At 39.4% G+C, this 24,169-nt stretch overlaps 1 protein-coding gene across 2 annotated transcripts in view; it reads right to left on the bottom strand.

The window, feature by feature from the left end:
- The window catches only part of LOC124260995, a 28,195-nt gene extending 5,591 nt beyond the window's left edge, over positions 1–22,604 (bottom strand). Inside the window, exons 1-6 of one of the 2 annotated variants that reach the window (XM_046695315.1) lie at positions 22,377–22,599; positions 18,320–18,410; positions 17,756–17,880; positions 16,390–16,474; positions 15,027–15,229; positions 13,892–14,132 (exon numbers count right to left, since the gene is read on the bottom strand). In XM_046695315.1, coding sequence (XP_046551271.1) covers positions 13,964–14,132; positions 15,027–15,229; positions 16,390–16,474; positions 17,756–17,880; positions 18,320–18,410; positions 22,377–22,579 — 876 coding nt within the window. In that variant the 5' untranslated portion in view covers positions 22,580–22,599 and the 3' untranslated portion in view covers positions 13,892–13,963. Of the gene's footprint in view, positions 1–13,891; positions 14,133–15,026; positions 15,230–16,389; positions 16,475–17,755; positions 17,881–18,319; positions 18,411–22,376 lie in introns of those variants that run through there. The other variant, XM_046695316.1, reaches the window with a different exon arrangement.
- Positions 22,605–24,169: the final 1,565 nt, after the last annotated feature.

Genomic DNA, 24,169 nt, shown 5'->3' with positions numbered 1-24,169 from the left:
GTGTTTTCAAGAATAATCCTGGCAAAAAAAGGTGTCACAGTGTGTCGTTCATGAACTCGCTAATGAATATCACTTTTGCTGTTATACTTCCCCGTCTCTTGTCCAATGGGAAAGGAAACAACATAAATCACGTGACTTTTGAATAAAAAAATATTTTGTAACATTTGCATCGCGATAGATATATGCTACAGAGCGCGTATGATATTCTGTTAAATCGTGTGTGTGTGTGCGTGCGTGCGTGCGTGCGTGCGTGCGTGCGTATGTGCTGGATAAAACGTTCGTTCGTCACACCGAACACCCGGGCTCGATTCCCCATATGGGTAGAATGTGTGAAGCCCATTCCTGGTGTCAGCTGCCGTGATATTGCTGGAATATTTGCTTATATCGGTGTAAAACTAAACTCACTCACTAACTCGGTTTTGAAAGTTATTCATAAACACACGTTCATGATATAGTCGGAAGTTTACAGTCGAGATCTGTTTCTGGATGTGGAAAGTTCTTCTCTCTCAAGTGTTGGTGTTACTCACAAGTTAGCCCCCCCAGTTGGTGTACTGATACACCTGGCCGTATTCAGAGGAAGCCACGAACACCAGACTAGACTGGTTGCCCAGGCTCTGACTGGTGGCACCGTTATCCTTTATCTGACACATCTGAAACGTAAAACAATATTTTTAGAACACACAATCACACGTGATACATTTAAGAGAGTTGGTAGTTAACTCAACAATATTCAATGCCCATGCTGTAGATCACTGGATTATCTGGTTCAGATTCGATTATTTACAGACCGCTGCCATATAGCTGGAATATTACTTGGTGCGGCTTTAAACACCAAACAAACAAAAAGCATATGAAATGACACATCAAATGACGCAATTTAGTTCATTGGCATTATGAACCACTGTGACGTCACATTTGTGACTAAAGAGCACATGAAATAAGTTTCTCCCGATGACGTTATAACATTAGTGACGCCATAAACAACGGCATTATGCCATATTCTCAACGTTGGAGCAATGTGACTTCACATAGCCTCAAGCGACGCACGTGTGCAAATATTAGAAAGCTATTACTGTCAATCTTTCTAACCTAATCGCGCCGCCATATAGCTTGAATACTGCTGAGTGAGGCATTAAACACCAACCAACCAACGAATCTAACCTAATCGTTCATAAACCAGCGTTTTAAACTACCCTTACTGAATATTCATAAATGTTCATCTTACTGCAACATCCCGGCATCCAGCCTCGTCAAAACCATAGCAGGGGTTCCAGGAGTAGAACGTCTTTCCGTCTGGGTCGGGGATGTCCCGGAATCTGAAGTGGAAGTATAAATATTGATAGGGATCTTTAGTCTAAGGATTGCATTAAAGAAGTTGTATCACATATTACGAGTAATCAGGTGAAACTATTACATATTTAATGATCAACACACATGCAAAAACTTAAAACAATTTTGATATAAGTATTTTTTTCTCAAGCCTAGTGTGTTTTTAAATATTACTTAAATGAGCGAGTAAATGAGTATGGTTTTACGCCGCTTTTCGCAATATACCAGCAATATCCCAACGGGGAAATGGGATTCACTCATTATGACCAGGTGGGGGGTCGAACCAAGCTCTTTACCAGGTGTGAGGAGCGAACGGTTTAACCACTAGGCTAGCCTAAATGACGTTAAACGTTAAATGACATGATGATAAAAAATATATGAATGGAGACTGCTCATGCCTACACTCACCTGGGTGTTCCATCGTTGTTTCCAAGTGGGTGAAGATCTATTAACCCGTCAGCGTTAACACAGGAACATGTTGATTTGGGAGCACAAGGTTTTAGGGGAAGAAGGCAGGTCCCGTGTTTAAACATGCCAAGGATACCTATCATCAATATGGTGCTGAATGACTTCATCATGGTTGCAGCTGATGGATGGTTTGAAGTGGCCATTCAACGTGATACGTGGTTTATAAACACCTTTATCTCTGTGACGTCTTCCGGGTGAACTTTGACCTTCACGAAGCCCGATACGTGTATCATATACCCTATGTCTATCCAGAGGTGGGTGGTAGGATGTGGGTCACAGTACTTGATAAGCTAATGAACAGGTGTATAATTATGGTGTCAATAATAAATAATTTAACAGTTGAATAAAGCGCTGGTTTCTGTAGTTTTCTAACATGACTGAAGTTTTGGTAAATGTATATTTGTTGTCAGAGGTTTTTGATGAAAATAATCACCCTCCTATAACCCTGGTAATATTTTTGGATGCCCCTCCCCATGTCCTCGTACATTATTTTTCATGTCCCTCCCCGCACAGAGAAAATCCAAAAGCACTTCATATGCGGTTATAAAATGTTCACCTTTTCATTTATTTACCTTCCCTAAATATGTATATTATTTTATGACCCTCCCAGAAGACTTGTGTTGGTGACCATCCCTGATTTTCTCTGAACGATCCCACCCGGTTTCAACTGACAAGCCGCTTACAACATTCAAGGCCTCAGTAAATCTTTCAAGATGTTTTACAGTCGGCATGTGGAGGTTAGATGTTGATAGATAGGACACCATTGATAGAATACTGTTAACCATACAGCTGGGATATTGCTGAGTGCAGCATTAAACAACAACATCCGACAGACAGAATAATTGACATAGAAAATACTTGGAATGACAAGTCTTTATGGTTGATCAACTTTTTTATTGCATAATAGCAACGTTTAGGTTAAGATACTTATACCGTTTTGAAGCATGAGGTGGTGAATGGATACAGCAACTTATATACGAAACCACATTAAGCAGATCCTTCTTTATTTGTACATCAGCATATCTAAATGAACTAATTTCATAATATTTTACTTTGAAATTATTTAGTATATGTGACTTTTCAAAATGTCACAGCCATTTCATGAGGCCAGCCAAATATAAGAATATTGGTGAAAGCCAACAATTCAATCAAGATGAAATACACTATGGTAGAAAGCAGGTTAACATCAGATATGAGAAAATAATGCAAACAAGACAATATAACATGACTGCATGTATTGTTTCATAAATACATAGACCCTATTACAGTTACACATGTTAAATATATATGTAATACCATTTACAAAAACATAACGTTTACGTTCCTATTTGGTTTTACTTTCTTCAGTATGGTTGTAACAAAACAACATAAACTCTAACATTACAGGAATGACACACCCACTTTATAACTCGAATGCACTTTAATTATGTAATATAGTAATAGTGCTTTTAGTGTCAATACGAATAACATGACACATGACAATTCCATGAAAAGGGGGAATCTTCTAGCCATGACATGAGGACCATTCTGTTTTTACCTAGACAGGGGTATTTAAAACAAAAACAATTTCAGACTTAACAAGAGCTCCCAAACTCTATTTACTTCTATCTATCTATAACTACTGCCAATTTAACTTGTGCCTTATCAAATATATCCAGTGCATATCCAGTGCATCACATATGCCGCCCCTAGAGAGAAGTCACGAAAAAGAGCAACCAAGCAAAATATCGGGTAAATACAAATCTACACCCCATCTGAGCCTATAAACACACATGAACTGCCTATAGAGGACCAGGGAAGACATTTATGTGAAAAATGATTGACATTGTCCTATATAGAGCTAGGATCGGGAACTTTTCACACCCGAGGGGTACACGGCAGATTAGCCATGTTGACACGTACACACGGTATACAGCCAGCTCCGACATGCCCCTCAGATTCAGTGTGTGTGTAGTGTTATTATCCCTCCATCTCATCGCCTCATTCTCCCTCATCCAGTGTGTTGAACGTTGTGCAGTGCTTGACCATAATGTGAGGGCCTATAGACAGTCAGGAATGCATTGTTTACATTTGTGCGATCAGAGTGACGTCACAGACTACACACACAGTGTCAGGCTTAGTGAGCTGTATCTACCACCCTCTCTCCCTGTGAGTAGTTTTCTCTCTCCGACCCTACTCCTTTCTGGGGATGTTGAGTTGAATCCGGGACCAACCCCAGGTTTGGATGAGATGAAGAAGGCTATCATTGATCAAATAAAGGATTCGGAAGAAAGATTGTCGAAAGACATATGTTCAATAAAAGAGGACATAAAATCTATGAAAACTGATATCAATGAATTAAAGACAGATGTAAGTTTTACTAAACAAAACCAAGAAGTAATCAACATAGATATTGACGCTCTTAATGGCAAGACTATGGATATGGAGAGAGAGTTAGAAGACTTAGCAGCACGTGTTGAGGACCAGGAACAACGTAGTAGACGCAACAATTTGGTGTTGTATGGTGTACCTGAGAGTGGGGACAAGGAGACATACACTGAAAGTAAACAGAAAGTGCTAGACGTACTTAACAAAGCACGAGTAATGAGAGATCTCCCACCCCTTATCCCCCGCGACATAGAACGAGCCCATAGGATATCCACCAAACGGAACGACAAGACAAGACCTATAATAGCCCGCATGTGTCATTGGGAAGACAAGTGGCACTCGGTTAAGATGAGAAGTGTCTTGAAAGATCAAGGAGTGGGGATTGCCAATGACCTTACTTCCCATCAACGTCAAGAACTGTATCGACTCCGCAGTGAGAACCCCGAAACTCGATACTACTACAAGGGTAGTAAGTTGCTGCATACTCCCCGGGAAGACACTAGTAGATCTGCGGGTACGTCGGCCTCACACCGTCCCTCACCGACAAATACTGACCGTACACCCAGATCCTGGGGTAGCCAGGACACAGGGGGTAAATACCCCCTGAGGTCGACATCCAGACGTGTCGACAGTGACAAGTAGGGGTGTGGCCAGGGCCAACATGTATATAGGCATTTTATGGCGCATCGAAGTGAAGCAAATAATGAAGATGATGATGTTAAAGATACTACTAAAGACTCTTATAACCCAATTAATTTATTATTTTGGAATATTTCTGGTATTACGCAGAAACTAACAGACTCTGATTTTATTGAATATATTAAGTCATTTGACATAATTGGATTAACTGAGACATGGTCAAAGAATCTAGATTTAAATGATATTTTTTCTGATTATAAGAATGTTATAAAACATGCACAAAATATATCAAGCGGTGGTCGATCTTCCGGTGGTATTGTGGTTTTAATAAAGAATCATTTACTTAAATACTTGAAGTGGTTTAAAGTAACAGAAAATGCTGTTTTCGTTCTTTTCGACCGTTCGCTGTTTGGTTTTGATAAAGATATTCTATATTCCTGTGTCTATGTACAACCGGAGTCATCGTCATGGTATGATAAATTTTCCCCTAACTGTAAAAATGGTATTAGTATATTCCAGGACTCTATATTAGAAATTATCTCATCTTTACCAGATTGTTATATCTTGTGTGGCGGAGATTTTAATGCTCGAACCGGAACGAAAGCAGATTTTGTTGAAGATGACTTATTTGAATATACAGAAAATAGAAATCATTCCTACTGGGATTTTCTTATAGATTATTTTAACTTGAAGCGTTTCTCCGCCGACAAGGTCGTTAACAACTTTGGTAAAACATTTCTTGACATGTGCTCTGTTTTTAACATTCATATACTAAATGGCCGATGTGGAAGTGACACAGAAGTTGGAGACTTTACTTTTCTTGGTCCAACTGGCACCAGTGTTATTGACTATATCATTTCTTCATCAACAATATTTGACTATATTCTAGATTTTAGCATACAAACGAGAACTGAATCTGATCATCTTCCCACTACATTAAAACTAAAAACAGTACAACTTGAGCAATCCAACACTTCTACCAAATGTAGGAATAAGTCGTTTAAGTTCATTTGGGATAACGATAAATTAGAACAGTTTAGAGAAAATATTTTGTCAGATAACGTACAAAAATTACTAGATAAATCGATTGACTGTGCTTTCGTTAATATTGATGATAGTATAAGCTATATGACCGAGGCACTCTGTCTGGCCGCCTCTTGCATGAAGAAAACAGTTAGCCCTCCCACAACAACTACTAATAAATGGTTCGACTCTGAATGTGAAAGATTAAAATCAGACCGATGTAGAGCTCTGAATAAGTTTAGGAAATCGAAAGATAAAGAATCATACGATCAATATTGCGCTAAAAGAAATAAATATAACTCAATTTGTAAGGAAAAACGCCTTAATTATTTTAAAGAGAAGCAGAGAGTAATAGAAAACAGTATATCTGATTCAAAACAATTTTGGTATGAACTCAAACACCTGAATACTAGACATGAAGCTCAAAACAACATCGAAATGAACGACTGGCTAGAACACTTTCGGACACTGTTTAACTCTTTACATAATGAAAATGACGATGTAACATGTGATAATTTCGAGAATGAAAACCCATCAGATCCGAATTCTGAGCTTACCACGGTAATACTTGATTCCCCAATTACTAGAGATGAAATCTTAGCTAGCATTAACCAATTGAAATGTAATAAATCACCAGGAATTGATAAAACGATATCTGAATTTTTTAAATACTCAGCAGATCTTATCGTCCCGTACTTAGAATTGCTTTTTTAATTTGATATTAGAAACTGGCACGTTCCCCAGATGTTGGGCAATTGGCATAATAGTTCCTATTCATAAACAAGGTAATATAAATAATCCAAATAATTACAGAGGCATAACACTACTGAGCATATTTAGTAAAACTTTCACCTTTATAATAAATAAAAGACTTGTAAACTGGGGAGACTCAATGGATAAGATCAGCGAAGCGCAAGCTGGCTTCAGACAGGGATATACGACAGTAGATAATATGTTTATACTGCAAAGTATTATTCAAAGGTACTTAAACTCTAAAGGGGGGAAATTCTACGCATTATTTGTAGATTTTTCAAAAGCTTTCGATTCAATACAACGAAAAAAACTTTGGCTTCTATTTAATACCCACGGTCTCAGTGGTAAAATGAGTAAACTTTTATGCAATATATATGAAAATGTCAAGTCTTGCATTAAAAGTAATCATAATTATTCAGAAACATTCGACTTGCAACTTGGTGTGAGACAAGGCTGTATACTAAGCCCATTTCTATTTTCCTTTTTTTATAAATGAGTTAGCACGACAAATTGAAACTAATTGTGTACACGGGATTCAACTCCACCCTGACATAGTTCATATTTTCCTATTGCTATTTGCAGATGACATTGTTTTGTTCTCAAGCACGATTAATGGCTTACAGAATCAAATTAATGAACTTGAAAATTACTGCGATAAATGGAAATTAACTGTAAATAGAGAAAAAACGAAAATTGTTGTATTCAAAAATGGAGGCAAATTGTCAAAAAAGGAAAACTGGTTATATAAAGGTATGCAGCTGGAGTGTATTGGCTTTTATAAATATTTGGGACTATACTTCACCAGTGGCCTGTCATGGACGAGGCATGTAAAATATGCAGCGTTACAGGGACAAAAAGCATTAATTGGAATTATGAAACAGTTGAGTATACTTGGTAATATTAACTACTCTTCATTCTTTAAAATATTTGATGTCAAAGTCAGTCCAATTTTATCATATGGGGCCGAAATTTGGGGAATAACAAAATTTGACGAAATTGAAAAAATCCATTTATACGCATGCAAAAAAGTTCCTCGGAGTTAAAATTAACACTATTAACGCAGTTATTTATGGTGAATGCGGTAGGTACCCAATGCACATTCTTACAAGCATTAAAGTTATTAAGTACTGGCTAAAACTGCTGATTATGCCTTCAAATCGCTTACCCAAGAAGTGTTATAATATGATGTTGTTATATGATAAAGGTGGACAAAAAAACTGGGCAACTAATGTAAAAAACTTTTTATATTCTATTGGTTTTGGAATTACATGGAATACACAATATGTCGAATCACCTACGTTATTCATACAATCCTTAACGACAAGATTAAAAGATATGTATATTCAAACATGGAGTGAAAGGATATCCTTATCAAATAAATGCATGTATTATCCATTGTTTAAAAATGCCATAGTTCTTGAGTCATATCTATCCTGTGTTAATGTTAAAAAAGTTTAGAATAGCACTGGCACGATTCAGATGCTCTTCTCATGATTTGTTGATTGAAAGAGGCAGATATATGAATGTAAAAAGAGAAAATAGAATATGTACACTTTGTAATTTAAACGAAATAGAAGATGAATTACATTTTCTCCTAATATGTCCATTTTATGACCGGTTGCGAACAAAATATATTAAAAGATATTACTATGTCCATCCAAATGTGATAAAATTCTCCTCATTGTTAAGTAGTAAAAATCCAGTTCTTCTACAAAATATTTCAATGTTCATTTACTATGCTATGATTACCCGATCTAAATTCCTCTCAAATGTAACATAACTTTATGTACTATAGGCCTGTGGCCTTCTCAGTGCAAATAAAGATTATTATATTATTATATGCATGTATGCATCAGGGTTACAATCAGTAAATAGGGTGAAATGATATTGTGATTGTATGTCCGTATGGATGTTTAGGTGTACAGAAACTACTATGTACGTCAGTGGACCACTGGCGGCCACATCTTAAAGTTCCGCTGAGGCCTGAAATGTGTTCTTTGTTAATGATATCTGACTGACTGACTGACTGAGTTTGGTTTTACGCCGCTTTTAGCAATATTCCAGCAACATCACGGCGGGGGACACCAGAAATGGGCTTCACACATTGTGCGTATGTGGGGGGATTTGTACCCGGGTCTTCGGCGTGACGAGCCAACGCTTTAACCATTAGGCTACCCCACCGCCCCAATGATATCTGAAAAGGAATATGACAGGATAATAAGAGCTGAATTAAAATGACAGGCGAAACACATTAAAAGTATAAGAAAGAATGCACCATGATGTTTGGATGTTATATACATTCAATGTTCTCTAACGCCATGTAATAGATTACATTACATATTTTAAAAAATGGAATGAATTGAAAAACATTTGATTGCTTCTGCATTTTTCATCGTTCCTCTCTATTGCCTCCTTCACATTTATTTGAAGAGCTTTCTCTTCCCTTGGCGTAAACATTAAGGATTTAAAGAAGGACTAGAGCTTACATATACATACATATATACAGTTGTGTATTTGATCATACTTTCACCTGAATCTGACTTGACAAACCTGTTGGGTAAGCAACTACCTGTAAATTCCAGGTAATCGTTGTGGCCAACTGACCTGGATCTGAATTACTGAGCTTGGGGTATTTGCTTCAGAATTAGATTATTTGACCTATGAACAGGAAACTAAAACCATATATAAAAACGAGAATTTGTGGATGTCAACATCTGCATGTTGAGGAATGCGATTCCTCAAAATATAGACGGTTACATCCAAATATCCTCGCCTTTATGTGTATCAATTCTAAATACAATTCAATGACTCTAAACACAAACACTTTTGTCATGCCTCCAAAAGTCAAATATAGCTATGTTTGAAGTATTGAGGCCAGATGTAGGAGGTTGTGTATATGTGCAACTTTGCATACAAAAGCGTTATAAACAGTTTTATTATGCTGCCGGGACATAACACTTCCTGGGAATTTAGAAATTAGAGATACTTGAGAAATTCTATTTACCACTATATTGAGCTAACTACTCCTAAACCTGCATCAACATTCATTTGTTTACACCACTGAGCCACCCACACCGGTAACCTCCCTAACCTCCTACATCCAGCTTGTAACCAAAACGTTCATGATTCAGTGCACTGTTAATCTCCTGCCTGTTACCTATTTCATACAATGGACCAGCCCGAACATTTAGTAATTAAGAGAATGATTTTATTTAACGATTTCAAAACTAAGAGTTTGAAAGAATGGTTTTCATGGATGATAACAAAAATATTTTAACAAAAGTTTAATAATATTGAACTTGAGGTTTAATTAACTTTATTAAATATCATAATATCATTAGCATATTAAATATCATTCTAATTCAACTTAGTATGTAACACGAGTTCTGATTGGTCAATGCTATAAATTTCCGACCGTATAATCAGCATATACGGTCGCAATTTGAAAACCTATTTACCAAAGCTTTGAATGTATCACTACACTATTGGGGTAACGCTGTTTTTCAGGGCATTGTCATTTGCAGAAGCCCTAGGTCAGTTTAACTCCCCTATCCCGCTAAAATGGTTGGAATTTGTGTTCAAAAAGACAAAACAGTATCATAAATTTAATTGTAAGTTCAAAGAACTAACTCGCAACGGGCTGTTGACCCAACACTGTTAAATCATGAAACAAGATTTAGGACGTCATTATGGAACGTGACGTCACCAGCTATGACACTCTAATTTATTCATCATTGTCAGATTTAGTCAGTGTGAATATAACCTCACCTATGTCTCACAGCTCATAGAACGTGCAGTGTGTCTTAGACTGTCAGAACATCTCCAACAACACGACTTGTATGACAATCTCCAGTCTGCATATCGTGATCATCACAGCACTGAGACAGCACTAGTCAAGGTCCTCGATGATATGAGGCGTGGTGTTGATGAACACAAAGTTGGTATATTAACCCTTCTCGATTTAAGCAGTGCCTTTGATACCATCGACCATGACAAACTCATCCATCGTCTCAGGGGTGATTTCTCCATTGACGGAACGGCTCTTCCTTGGTTCCAGTCGTATCTGTCGGGTCGTGTTCAGACCGTCATCATGGATGGTCATTACTCTGACTCGGCCAGCATCAAGTATAGTGTTCCACAGGGGTCGGTCCTAGGACCAGTCCTGTTCACATTGTACATAACTAGCTCGGAGGTGTAACTGATGAGCACCGTGTGAATCGTCATCACTATGCAGATGATGCCCAGGTTTACAGATGCTTTACTCCTGACAAGGACCTAACAGATATTGCCTCGAGAGACATGTCCCAATGCTGTGTCAGTATCAAATCCTGGATGCTAGTAAATAAACTGAAATTGAATAGCAGCAAGACCGAATCTATTCTGGGTCTAGTGAAACGGAGGAATCTGTGTGCTATTGATTCCTTCGATTTCGACAACTCACATATTCCTTTCACAGATCAAGTCAAAGATCTTGGTGTAATTCTAGACTAAAATTTGACACTTGACAATAATGTCTCTAATCTCGTTAAGACCTGCTTCATCTCACTCCGGAACATTGGCAATATCCGTCAATACCTGACAACTGAAACAGCAACAACTCGTTCTATCCCTTGTCATGAGCAGACTTGACTATTGCAACTGTCTGTTGGCCGGTGCAACCAAGTCTCAGATACAAAAGCTACAAAGAGTCCAGAATGTAGCAGCCCGCATTGTGACAAGATCCAGGAAGAATGATCATATCACTCCTCTTCTATACTTTCTACACTGGCTGCCCGTGGATTTCAGAATTGAGTTTAAACTTCTCTGCCTTGTCTTCCGCTGTCTGTCTGGAACTGCCCCTGCATATTTATCCAGTCTTCTTTCTCCGTACAAGCCTTCTCGTTCGCTCCGTTCACAAGATAAAAGTCTTCTTCTTGTCCCTAAAACTTGAACAGTGCAGTATGGAAACAGACCCTTGCCTATGCAGCACCAGTGGCCTGGAACAAACTTCCACATAATCGCAGGGACTGTACTGACTTTGTCACTTAAAAAATCCCAGTTAAAAACACATTTGTTCAGGACAGCCTTTTCAACTATAACTGTGTAATTTGTTACATTCTATCTGCGCTTTGAGCATGGACTGCATCGATACCAGCGCATTACAAATGTGTTATGATGATGATGATAATAAACGTGTTGAAGTTTTAAAGGGAACTACTTTTTCTTGCGATGGTGTAAGTTCAAGGAGTGATATCATTTACCTTTGACCTATAAACACTTTGACTTGGTTTACATAATGAATTTCTTTCACGAAAAAAAGCGTAAAACGAGTTGAATTAGAATGGGGATAACTGTACTGTGTTTGACGAATTGGGGACGTATACCGGTGGTTATATAGCCGCAAATTTATAGCTTCCGCGGAGCCGATATAACGTTACATTTGCGGCTAAATAACCACTGGTATACGTCCCCAAATCGTCAAACACAGTAGTTATCCCCTAAATTTCCACCAAAGTACATTATCCCAGTGTCTCTTATTTTAACAAAGGTTCAACAATCTTGGACGTGAGGTTTAAGAGTGAGTGTTTCAGTGTCTCTATCCAGGTTCGAGCAGATGGCCACAGTGTTTTCAGTCCAAGATCAATCTGCTCCTTGGGGCGATGCTCAGTCTCTCTTTACGCATCTTTCTGCTTCTCACAGCTGCACCAAAGTCTTTCTGGGCAATCTTGGCCCTCTCTGAGTGTTCCACCTTCCGGATGACTTCGACAAATATACACGTTGGGATGTCGATGTGGGAGTCCTCTGCTCAGGCGGTTGCGGAATCCCTCCAGGTTGTTGTTCGTCCAGGGATCTGTCGTCGAGAAGTTCCACAGGGGAAGTCGGAATCTTGCCGTATCGTCGACCCAGGTTCTCATCATGTAGTTGTTGAAGGAGGCTGCTCTGGGTACGTCGGGAGTGTCGTACATGGCGTCAACCCAAGTGTCCTGGATCGTATTCTGGGGAAGTAGAGACAGTCCTGCAGCTCGTCGTATCCATCTGGAGGGTGTGCATCGGTGTAGACTCCTCCCTTGTTCTCCTTGGGTGCTACCTCTCTGTGACATGACAAATTCAACATTGCGAAGACCATCCACATTGATGTCATGGTAGTTTGTTTCCTACATCTATATGCCACCCCAAATCATCTCAAATTATTTATTTCAGTTTCTCAGTTTACTATCTTCAACACAATTACAACCGATATTATTACAATTAGCAAACTCTGTCTCCTCACTATTTACACCAGGGGCTCCTTTCACGAAGCAAGCTTTACTTGCAAGTTAACCTTAACTCCCATTCTTTAACATTGCACTAAGGTTACCTTAGTGACTTACGATCACCTTAATGCTTTGTGAAAGGAGGCCCTGGAAGCTAAATAAAACTAGTTCAATATTTAATTCATTTCAATTATTTAAATTTATTTTAATCTATTTAATTATATAAACCCTACTAACAGCAGCACCATCTTAATCCCTTCTCATCTGTATACTCTATGCAACTTAATCTCACACTGTAATCTCTTCTTTGGGTCAGTTCATTATGCCACACCGGTAAATGCCGCGTGTTGTTGTAAGTAATTGTAGGGGTACTGGGTTGTAGGGGTTATGGGAGACAATCCCCACACCCACACCTTCCCGGAGTGATACAACTGTCAGCAGCTGACACAGTGCCATCCTACCCCAAGCCACAAATGGCACGTACCTGGTACAGCACGTAGGTAACAAAATCAGACGCAAGTCGGTGATCTAACCCACTCAGCCAGCGAGGCGTCTATAAAACTGGAAGTCGGACAACTGGGAGCCTAGAACCTCTACTTTGTGTACCCCTCTGACAAGTGTAAGTTGACACGGCTCCCACTGCCGAAAGCTATGAATACGCAATGCCATTTAGCAAATGGTCGAATGCAACACGTTAGATTTGGGATAACACTTTCTCTAGCACTTTTGTTAGGTTGAGTCCCATCCGGGATTCGACCCAACACTCTCAGAGTTAGGCACCATTTTTGTGTGGTTCCTGCATTCATCTGTCTACGAGGAGTGGTGTCTCTTTTCCCTCACTCTCTATGTGTGTGCGCGCGTGTGTGTTTTAAGGCGTTGTTTCCTGCTTTCATCTGTCTGCGAGGAGTGGTGTCTCTTTTTCCTCTCTTTCTATGTGTATGTGTGTGTGTGTGTGTGTGTGTGTGTGTGTGTGTGTGTGTGTGTGTGTTTTAAGGCGTTGGTGATATCGATCAAGGTATTGATTACTAACGCTTCATAACCATCACGATTTTTACCTCGTACTAGTGTAAAAAAATGTATAACAAGAATCCTTTGTCTTTATTTGTTAACTTCTCATTTCTCGACATAACAGATACATGCGCAGTGCAGTCTCAAGGTGTAACCAGCCTCTGCTTGTCATTCGCTTTCGAGTAAGAGTTACTCCCGTAGTCGTGCGTTGGTGAGTTGAGTCGTGCAACAGTCGTCGTCACGTTGCCGAGACGGAAGAAGATGTAAAATATCATCATCAACATCACTGTAACCAGGAGAGTCAGCACTGCCCTGGAAATGAAGGTATGAGGGAGTGAGTTTAATTTTACTCCACTTTTAGCAATATTCCAGCAATATCACGGCGGGGGACACCAGTTAGGGGCTTCACACACTGTGCCCAGATGGGTACTCGAACCCGGGTCTTTGGCGTGACGAGCGGACGCTTTAACCACTAGGCTTACCCACCGCCCCGTTTAACAGAATATCATAGGAAGCACAAAAATTACATAGAATTTTCATGGATGGTGCATTTTACCAGTAAAGCAGAACATGCTAATCAAACTCGCGAAGACAAAGTTTAAGCACTGATTGACTGATCCATTCGTGACGAGCGTGACGAGCGAGCACTTTAACCACTAGGCCTGCCACCGTCCCTTATCATTAAGAAAGTAGAAAGCAGATCGCGTGGAGGATAAACGTAGAAGTCAGTTCAATATTTATGTTTTGGGACATATAACGAAGCGATGCCTGTTGCCTCCAACATGGACAAAGCTCCCAGCACTCGTCAGATGCCGACAAATCAAATATCTGGAATTCGACAGTCATAGTATTCTTAGGAGCCCCAAAGAAGTAACTATGCACGGCGTATTCTGGTGTCCTAGGAGACTTTCTCTATCTGTCTCTCCATATCTACAAACCCGTGAAGACCCGGGTTGGAATTGGTCTTCAGTAACCCATGCTTGTCCTAAAAGGCTCTCTGACTTGGTTGCCACATGTCATTGTATCCCAATTGTGTAAATTGATGCTCATGCTATTGATCACTGGATTGTCTGGTCCAGACTCGAATATTTACAGACCGCCGCCATACAGCTGGAATATTGCTGAGTGCCGCGTTAAAAAACAACCAACCAACTATATATGGACATAAAGATATTGAACATATCATGAAAGAAGTAAGATACTTACAAAACAACAATCATTAAAGCCCCGAGGGAATTCATGTCAAACAGAGGTTCCATGGTCGTGGTAGGTGGTGACGGGGTTTTCGCTGTTCCGATAAAGGCTGGAGTTGTCGGCCTTTGACGCCTTGTCGTGGAGACCGTAGGTTGAAATGAGGTACTGGCGTTGATCTTCTGTGGGCATGCGTACTTGCTTCTCAGTTCAAGGTACTGCGAAAAAAAAGTCTTATGTAACACATGTTCTGTTGCCTCAGGTAAGTGACATTGTTCATAAAATGCCTCTGTGCGTTCAGCATTAAATGGGTACCCGGTGGGATGAGATGGTACTGTGCCTCATAGGCAGATTCTGTTGTATACTTCCGAGTGAGCTGAGAAAGAATCTCAACTGCACATTGATCCAATAAATGAGGGATCATGTAAATGCTTTGAGCACACATTTCTTGTGTCGAAGCTAGTGCAATATAAGGACACACATTTTGATTCTGCAGATGTTAACGGTTACTTTCAGTCCTGTGTGTCACAATGTCAACATAACACCTTCTCCCCATCCCCCGCTGTGACGTTGCTGAAATATTGCTAAAAGCAGCGTAAAATCCAACTCACTCACTCCTAGCAGGCAAGCTCCTCACAGAGATAAATTTGCTCACTGACAGTGGTGTTTACTTTAAGTATTGTATAACGCTGCATGCAGTAATATTACCTCTGTATGTCGGCGGCCTGTAATTGACTAAATCTGGACCACACAATGCACCATATGATATTATGATCAGCGACCCACAATGGTCCGTCATTGAGACGAAACCCTTGAAGTTTTGATGACGTTTGTTTTGTTTGTATGTTGTTTAAAACCACCTTCAGAAAATTCCAGCTTTATGACGGCGGTCTGTAAATGATAGAGTCTGGAACAGTCAATCCAGACCATTGTTTGGACACGATGACATGCATCAACCCAAGACAGCAAGCCTGACTCTTTACGTTTTGTTTGTTTATTGTTTAATGCCGCACTCAGCAATATTCCAGCTATATGGAAGTTGTCTGTAAATGACAGAATCTGGGCCAGACGATCCAATGATCTACACCATGAACATTGATCCACGCATTTGATACGATGATATGCGTCAACCAAGTCAGCGAACACGACCACCCAATCTTGTTAGTCGCCTCTTACGAAAAAAACCCATGTATTGCTGTAGACCAATTCTAACCAACATCTTGACGGTCTGGGTGCCGTTGTACAAAGTAACCTTAGCGCTACGGCAGTCGTATATCTGTTTTAAGGTAAGGGAGTTACGATCACCTGAGCGCTAAGGTTGCTTTGTACAACGACACCCAGAATGATAGAGAAGTGGATAACACACTATATTACTCACAAACTCGCTGAGAAAATCTGCATCCGGGCGTCTGGTCACAACGCCTTCTTCACCTGCGTCACATGTTAGGATCACGTTACCGGAACTGGAGTACGAAATGACGATTTGATAAACAGTATTACATAATAACATCACGTATGGTCCGTTTGGCTCAAAAGCGGACCGATGAATTGCTATCTAACTCGAAAACTAATAAACATAACATACAGCCATTGGACAGCCAGGTGTTCGAGAACGGATGGACACGGCACAGCACAGGTTAATGAATAAATAACTTGTCTGAGAACGTGCTTCTCGAACACCTGGCTGTCCCTTTCTCTCTGCACTCCTCCCTCGTAACAAACAGTTAACTGTGTCAATATTATAATGATAGTTTGTTAAACAACTTTATTATTTTTAGGACAAAAATTCTGAAAAAACCTCACAGAGTGGGTATGATGTTTTGATTATGATCAGCGTTTCATTGAGTATGTTATGTTTATTAGTTTTCGAGTTAGATTGCAATTCATCGGTCCGCTTTTGAGCCAAACGGACTGCAGGACTTATTGTTATCAGCTTTGATTAAAATTCGTCGTAGACAAAACGTGGTCCTGGGTGCCATTAAACAACATTGATGTTGAGATATGGGAGTTACCTCCACCTCAGCGCTAAGATCGATTTGTGCAACGGGACCCTGTTTCATAGAGGCAATATTCGACCACGGGAAGACAGCCAAACACTTTGATTTTTTGCAATACATTATAAACACAGAGTTCAAGATAAACATTTCCACATGGTTCTGGAGTTACTCCTGTCAGTAAAATGTCTGTGGTTTCCACAGGAATGAGGAATTAGTTCTTTGTGTCATTTCAGAAAAGATGTTAAAAAGTGTTGTTCTTGAACACGCTAATGAACATCACTTTTGTTGTTATGCTTCCCTGTCTCTTGTCCAATGGGAAAGACATAAATCACGTGACTTTTAAATAATCAAAGTATTTTGTTACATTTGCATCGCAATAGATATATGCCACAGAGCGGGTGATTTCGTCTTTGCTCTTGTGTTTCCTATGATATTCTGTTTAATCGGGGGGAGGTGGGTTAGCCTAGTGGCTAAAGCGTTGGCTTGTCACGTCGAAGACCTGGGTTCGATTCCCTATATGGGTACAATGTGAGAAACCCATTTCTGGTGTCTCCCGCGGTGATATTGCTGGAATATTGTTTATATCGGCGTAAAACTAAACTCACTCACTCACTCGGTTTTGAAGGTAATTTATAGACACACGCAGATGATGTAGTTGATTTGTAGGAGCGACTCTACCGACAGAGATATTTTTTCTGGATGTGGAAGGGTTTCTTTCCCTCTCTAATGACTGTTCGTGTTACTCACAAGTTAGCCCCTCCCCAGTTGGTGTACTGATACACCTGGCCGTACAGAGAGGAAGCCACGAACACCAGACTAGACTGGTTGCCCAGGCTCTGACTGGTGGCACCGTTATCCTTTATCTGACACATCTGAAACGTACAAATATATTTGTAGAAAACACATTACTTTTCGACCAGTTGCCATATATACGCACGTGATAAACGATAAATTTGAGGTCGAGCTGGCAACATTTAATGGTGGGCACATCAGTATTCTTCAGGCATATCAGATTAATGTTGGAAAAAAGAAAACTGTGCTCATCGACCAGTCGGGAAAAATCTGAGAATCGAACTCGGATACTGGCAATTGAGAACTGATTGACTAATGATGGTGTAATTTCGTTAATGACGTCATAAACAATGGCATACAACTATATTCACAACGCTACAGCAATGTGCCTTCACATCGCTTCAAGTGACAGCTTTGATAAACGCAAGGAAGTTATTAAAGTCAATCCTTCTGACGTTATCGTTCATATTCCAGCGTTGTAACCTATCTGTACTGAATATTCATAAATGTTCATCTTACAGCAACATCCCGGCATCCAGCCTCGTCAAAACCATAGCAGGGGTTCCAGGAGTAGAACGTCTTTCCGTCGGGGTCGGGGATGTCCCGGAATCTGTGGGAGTATAATTATTCATTTCACAGGAATCCCAAGTCTAACGACAGCATTAAGACGTTGTACCACATATTAAGAGTAGTCAGGTCAAGCTAATTTATATCAATGTTCAACGCACATGCAAAACTTTAAAACAATTTACATCTTATGAAATATTTACTCTCCACCCAAGTATGTTTTAAAAATTAAAATATTACTTAAATGAGTGAGTGGGTATGGTTTTACACCGCTTTGAGCAATAACCCAGCAATATCACGGTGGGGGGACACCAGAAATGGGCTTCACACATTGCATCCGTGTAGGGAATCGAACCCGGGTCTTCAGCATGAGGGGCGGTGGGGTAGCCTAGTGGTTAAAGCGTTGGCTCGTCACGCCGAAGACCCGGGTTCGAATCCCCACATGGGTACAATGTGTGAAGCCCATTTCTGGTGTCCCCCGCCGTGATGTTGCTGGAATATTGCTAAAAGCGGCGTAAAACCAAACTCAGTCAGTCAGTCTTCAGCATGACGAGTGAACGCTTTAAAGGATTTAAAAACAAGTTAAACACTATGGATTTTTAGTACATGATACCATTCAAATATGAATATATACCACAGCTGCACCATCCATTTACGAAAAATAGTCGTAAAAAATAATAAATATGCACCAAAACTAAAACCACTTAAGCCCCGCCCACTCGTATGCATATTTTTATTTTTAGCGGTCTGCCGTCTCTGGGTGTTACGTCATACCAGAGAGTCCGCTCAGTGTGTTGACTTTTCAGTAGTGTATACGCCATCGAGTTGAAAGTGACACGAAGCGCAATATTTTGAATGAAGCGTTTTTGATGTATTGGAAACTGACAACTGCACTTCGAGTTTTGATGATTATCCAACTGCGTAAACAACACGGATGTACATTTCCTGAGAAATTCTATTTGACAAGAGGAAGGGCATAGATTGTGTACTGTCGTCGTGCGGAGTTTTCCACGCACGGTCGTCTGTGTTCGTTACACTTTTCGAAGAAGTGCTATGAAAGAGACCTAACTTCTGGCGAAATATGGATACGAATATTTAAAACTTAAACTATATAAGGATGCTATATATCGGGCATTCCTTTCGACATTCCAAACAAACACAGAGGCCGAAATGTCAACTTGGGGCTGAGACCGAGAGAGTTGTATTCCGGACGTGACGTTGGTTGCAGGTGAGTTTTAAGATGTAGTTGTTTTGGAGCAACATAAAACACTCCAGTAGCTAGCTGTATAAAGCAATAGTTGATGAAAAAATACGTCATAATTTGCGTTCATGTCCTATTTTCGATCAGAGATATATTTTCACAGCCACTGTTACTGTTACTCAGTAGGGCCAAGTCATCTATTTCCCGAGACTGGTGTGTTGTGGTGTGAGTGTGTGTGAAGGGATTAGGATGGGGTGTGCATGGACAAATGAGAACTTGCAACATATGGGTGCGGTGGTGAGAGAGAGCACATAATTATTAAAACATAATTAAAAATGAGTCATAGCAGATAATTATCCACCAGGGACTGGTCCCCTACCATGTTAAAATGGTATGTGAAATGTGTGTGTGTGTGTTAGGGCATGATTAAAATGTTGACTTTCACTCTTTCTCTCTTTAAGGCAATGTACAATAAATAAAATGAAAATGACTGCTCTCCACTGGCATAAACGTTAGGTATTTATGCACCCCTTGTAAAAACATCACGGTAGCTGTATGTATAGGTAACTTTTAACTAACTTTCAAAAATGGTAAATCAGGGAAATATGTTCATTCAGATAATGTATTTTTTGTGGGTTTTATTTTTGGCAAATGTAAAAATGCTACTTTAATGCTATTTGTTAGGATGAACATGGCAACATTTCACATCAATGAAAACAGCCTATATACCCTAGAAGTGACCAGGACTGCAGAACCCAAGTGGACAATCAGCTACCCCTTGGCCTAAACCAAGAGGCCAAGCCAGTGAACAAGAAACCAACACGTGGTAAATATAATTCAGACAATCAATATTTTTTTTGTTGAACTGGTGCACTCCACTTTGAAAAAAACCCCACTGTTCCTATTACTGCATGTTTTTCCCTACCCAATGAGTCAACACTAAGTCTTGTTTGCAAAGACACTGGTTTTTATTCCTCATATCTATTTTCCCTCTCAGCATATGTAACGACAAAAGCACTTTCTTTTAGTGCAGATTTCAAAGAAAATTATTATTATGGTTGCCAAAACAAAATATCCTGAAATTGTGTTACAAAATGTCTCTAATCCAATCCAAAATTTATTCACAGGGTATGTGGAATTCCTACTCAGGGACATTCTCGAGAGAAGAAACATGTTTCCTTCCTACAGACTTGCAGGACACAACAGCCTATTTTTCCAGGATATTCTGCTAGACACTTTTATTTATAACTAATAAACAGGAAAAGGTGAATTCACTGACATCAATATAGAAAATGAAATCATGCATATGTGTCTAGGGTGTGAACTGAAACCAGTTGTGCCCGATGTCTTAAGGTCTATTGTATTCGTCTTTTTGAATCCTGGGACTTGTTCAGATGGTAAATGTTTCCAAGTTGCAGTCACCACTGTGTCACATGGTGTTATTGGAGAGAAGTCTTGTTTTCTTAGGCTTTTACCAGTCCATCCAGTTAATATACACACAAGCCTTTGCCTTCATGATGTTGGTGTACACACTGTATTCATGATTTTGTCATAAACAGTTTGTATACAAATATACTATTTGTTTTAATTTTTGTGTGCTGGTTTCTTGATTTGATCGCTGGCCTTTCTTTGGGACTGATCACACTTTACACATTACTACTAGAACACAATGAAGAATTTTCTTTTTTAAAGAGAACGATAAGGATTTGTTAGTTCTATTTTTTGCATCTATATTTATTTATTATATCTATTATCAGCTGTTAAGGAGGTTACAGCTGGGTCTTTATCATTTTACATTTTATGTATATTTTGCAGATTTAAATGACTAAGTATCACGACATATAACCGATGCTTTACACGTGTATGGAAATTGAAAATGTAATTAAACTGATGTTTGATGCACCATATCAGAGACCAGAGACGATACACCGACTTCTCTGAAAACATACACTAACGAATTTAGGGGGACTTCTCAACAATACAGTAGTGAGATCGAACTTATCGACTTTAGCAGGAGACGCATTTTATGAAATAAAGCTGAAAGTTACTTAATAACCTTCATAAAATCATGAACCTCGAACGTAACTATTTCAGTGTTTACTTTCCCATACCGATGTATACCGAAAGACAGGCTGAACACATTGATCGAACATTGCCGTTATCATGACTGCAAATGTTACCGTGACCGCGGAAAAAAATTAATTCAGTATCTAATCAGTTTTCCATGAACATGTGACAGGCAAATGACTTGCATACCAGTCTGCAGTAGGTCTATTCAAAACAGTCAGGATCGGGATCGTCCACGGCTGTATGTTGTCAACTGGTGGAATCATATATTCATGTCGGTCCTGCCCCTAGAAATACTTTTAAATTGATAAGGTTGTATGTATGTGATATTATCTGTATCTATTATGCCATCCAAATCCAGGTTTGACTTCGTGGATTGATTTATTTGCTAAACTAGAAGCAGACCTCAGTAAGCGAACAGGCTCGGTACCACTGTATCTTCCGTGTGTTGATGTAGCGACTCTCCGGTATGACGTCACGCGACCACGTGATCATCTACCTCATTATCTTGCGTAATCGCAAAATGCTTTCGAGGGAGGTGCGTTTCAGATTCCTGATTTTAACTGTAATTTGTGAATATTATATATACCCAGGGGTTCATTTAGAGCGAAAATACACAATGTGAAGTGACCTTTTTAAAAATCCTTTAACCACTAGGCTACCCAACCGCCCTTATTTAAATGACGTAAGGCATTGTTCATAATGAATATAAAAATTGAGACTACTCCAGTCTACACTCACCTGGGTGTCCCATCGTTGTTTCCAAGTGGGTGAAGATCTATTAACCCGTCAGCGTTAACACAGGAACATGTTGACTTGGGAACACAAGGTTTGATGGGAACACTGCTGGTCCCTTGTAGAACCCCACCAACCACAGCTAGCATCAATATGGCGCTGGAGGACTTCATCATGGTTGCAGCTGATGGATGGTTTGAAGTGGCCATTCAACGTGATACGTGGTTTATAAACACCTTTATCTCTGTGACAAGTTCCGGGTGAACTTTGACCTTCACGAAGCCCGATACGTGTATCATATACCCTATGTATATAGCTAGAGGTGGGTGGTAGGATGTGGGTCTCAGTACTTGATAAGCTAATGAACAGGGGCATAATTATGACAATTATAAATAATTAAATAATTTAACAGTACTTTTCTTACATTATTATAGTTTTGATAAATTGTACATTTGATGTAGAGGTTTTTTTGATCAAAACAGTATTAACCTTCCCCCCAAACATTTGGATGACCCCCAAAATGTCGTTGAATATTTTTTCATGGCCCACCCCGAAAAGATGAAATTCAAGAGCCCCTCATATGTTTTTACAATAATTCACTCGTTATGGCTAACCCCAAGCCCCCACCCCACTTGTCCTTCCTCCACTAACTGTGTACTAGTATTATGACCCTCCCGGTCATATTTGGAGTGACCATCCCTGATTTCCTCTGACCCATCCCAAATGATGTCAAATGACCAGCCGCTTACAACATTCAAGATTGGTTTGTCGTTAAACGCCGCACTCAGCAATATTCCAGCTGTATACTGGTCAACAGTCAAGGTCTCGGTAAATCTTCTTAATGTTTAACAATAGACTCCCCAATAGATTGGTCCCCCTCTGTTGAAAACAGTTCCATTAAGGCAAAGACAGCTTTAGTGTCTATAATAAAATGCCTTTGTAGCTTTATAGACTTGTCATATGATATCTATTTCAACACATTCGACTGTAAGATACTACCTGTATTACTATAGGGGTCAGACGTTCACAAATCTGATTGCTTGGAAAGGGTATTGTAAACGATTCCTTGGTGTGCGAATGTGTACACCAAATATAATTGTCCTTGGAGAAACTTACATATCCTATCCATGTGTACACACTTAAACGCCGTATTGCTTACTAGTTAAAGCTCATATCCCCCTTCACGCTACCCATTTAAAGCTTACAAAATGTTACGTATTCTAGATTTAAACGCTAGCGCGGAGCGTAATTGTTTAATCGGGTTTCACATGTAAAAACAGTTCTATTTAGATTTGGACTTGGCTGTGCGTGGATATGGCAGGGAGTTGGAAATAAACATCATTTCTTAAGTTTACTTGTAAGAAGAAGCAAAGATTGCTTTATACAGGAGTGGCATGCAAAACTCCAAAGTAGTCCCTGTAGGTTTACATATTCCCTGTTTAAAGAAAATTTCATGTTTGAACCATAATTATGTACGTTATATCAATATTAAGAAAGTAAGAATAGCCTTATCGCAGTTTCATTCCTTTTATTATGATTTAAGTTGTTATAAGAAATCTACTGTATGCAGATACTGTGCAGATAATATCCTTGAAGATGAATACCATGTTCTGCTAATTTGTGATTATTTTGGTAACATCAGAAGCAAATATATACCCAGTTATTTTCCGAAACAAACGTAAATGTATCCAACTATTGTCTACTGCTAACCGCATATTTATTGAAAATATTGCACTGTTTATCTGTCATGCAATTTTGAAGAGGAATCCACTCTGCTGTTGAACTTTGTATATACTTGT

Source organism: Haliotis rubra, unplaced genomic scaffold (assembly GCF_003918875.1).
Source record: "Haliotis rubra isolate DU_JTF1 unplaced genomic scaffold, ASM391887v1 Scf783, whole genome shotgun sequence".
Taxonomy (NCBI): Eukaryota; Metazoa; Mollusca; class Gastropoda; order Lepetellida; family Haliotidae; genus Haliotis; species Haliotis rubra.
The sequence above is the reverse complement of the archived record's forward strand: the minus strand, read 5'-3'. Positions and strand labels throughout refer to the sequence as shown.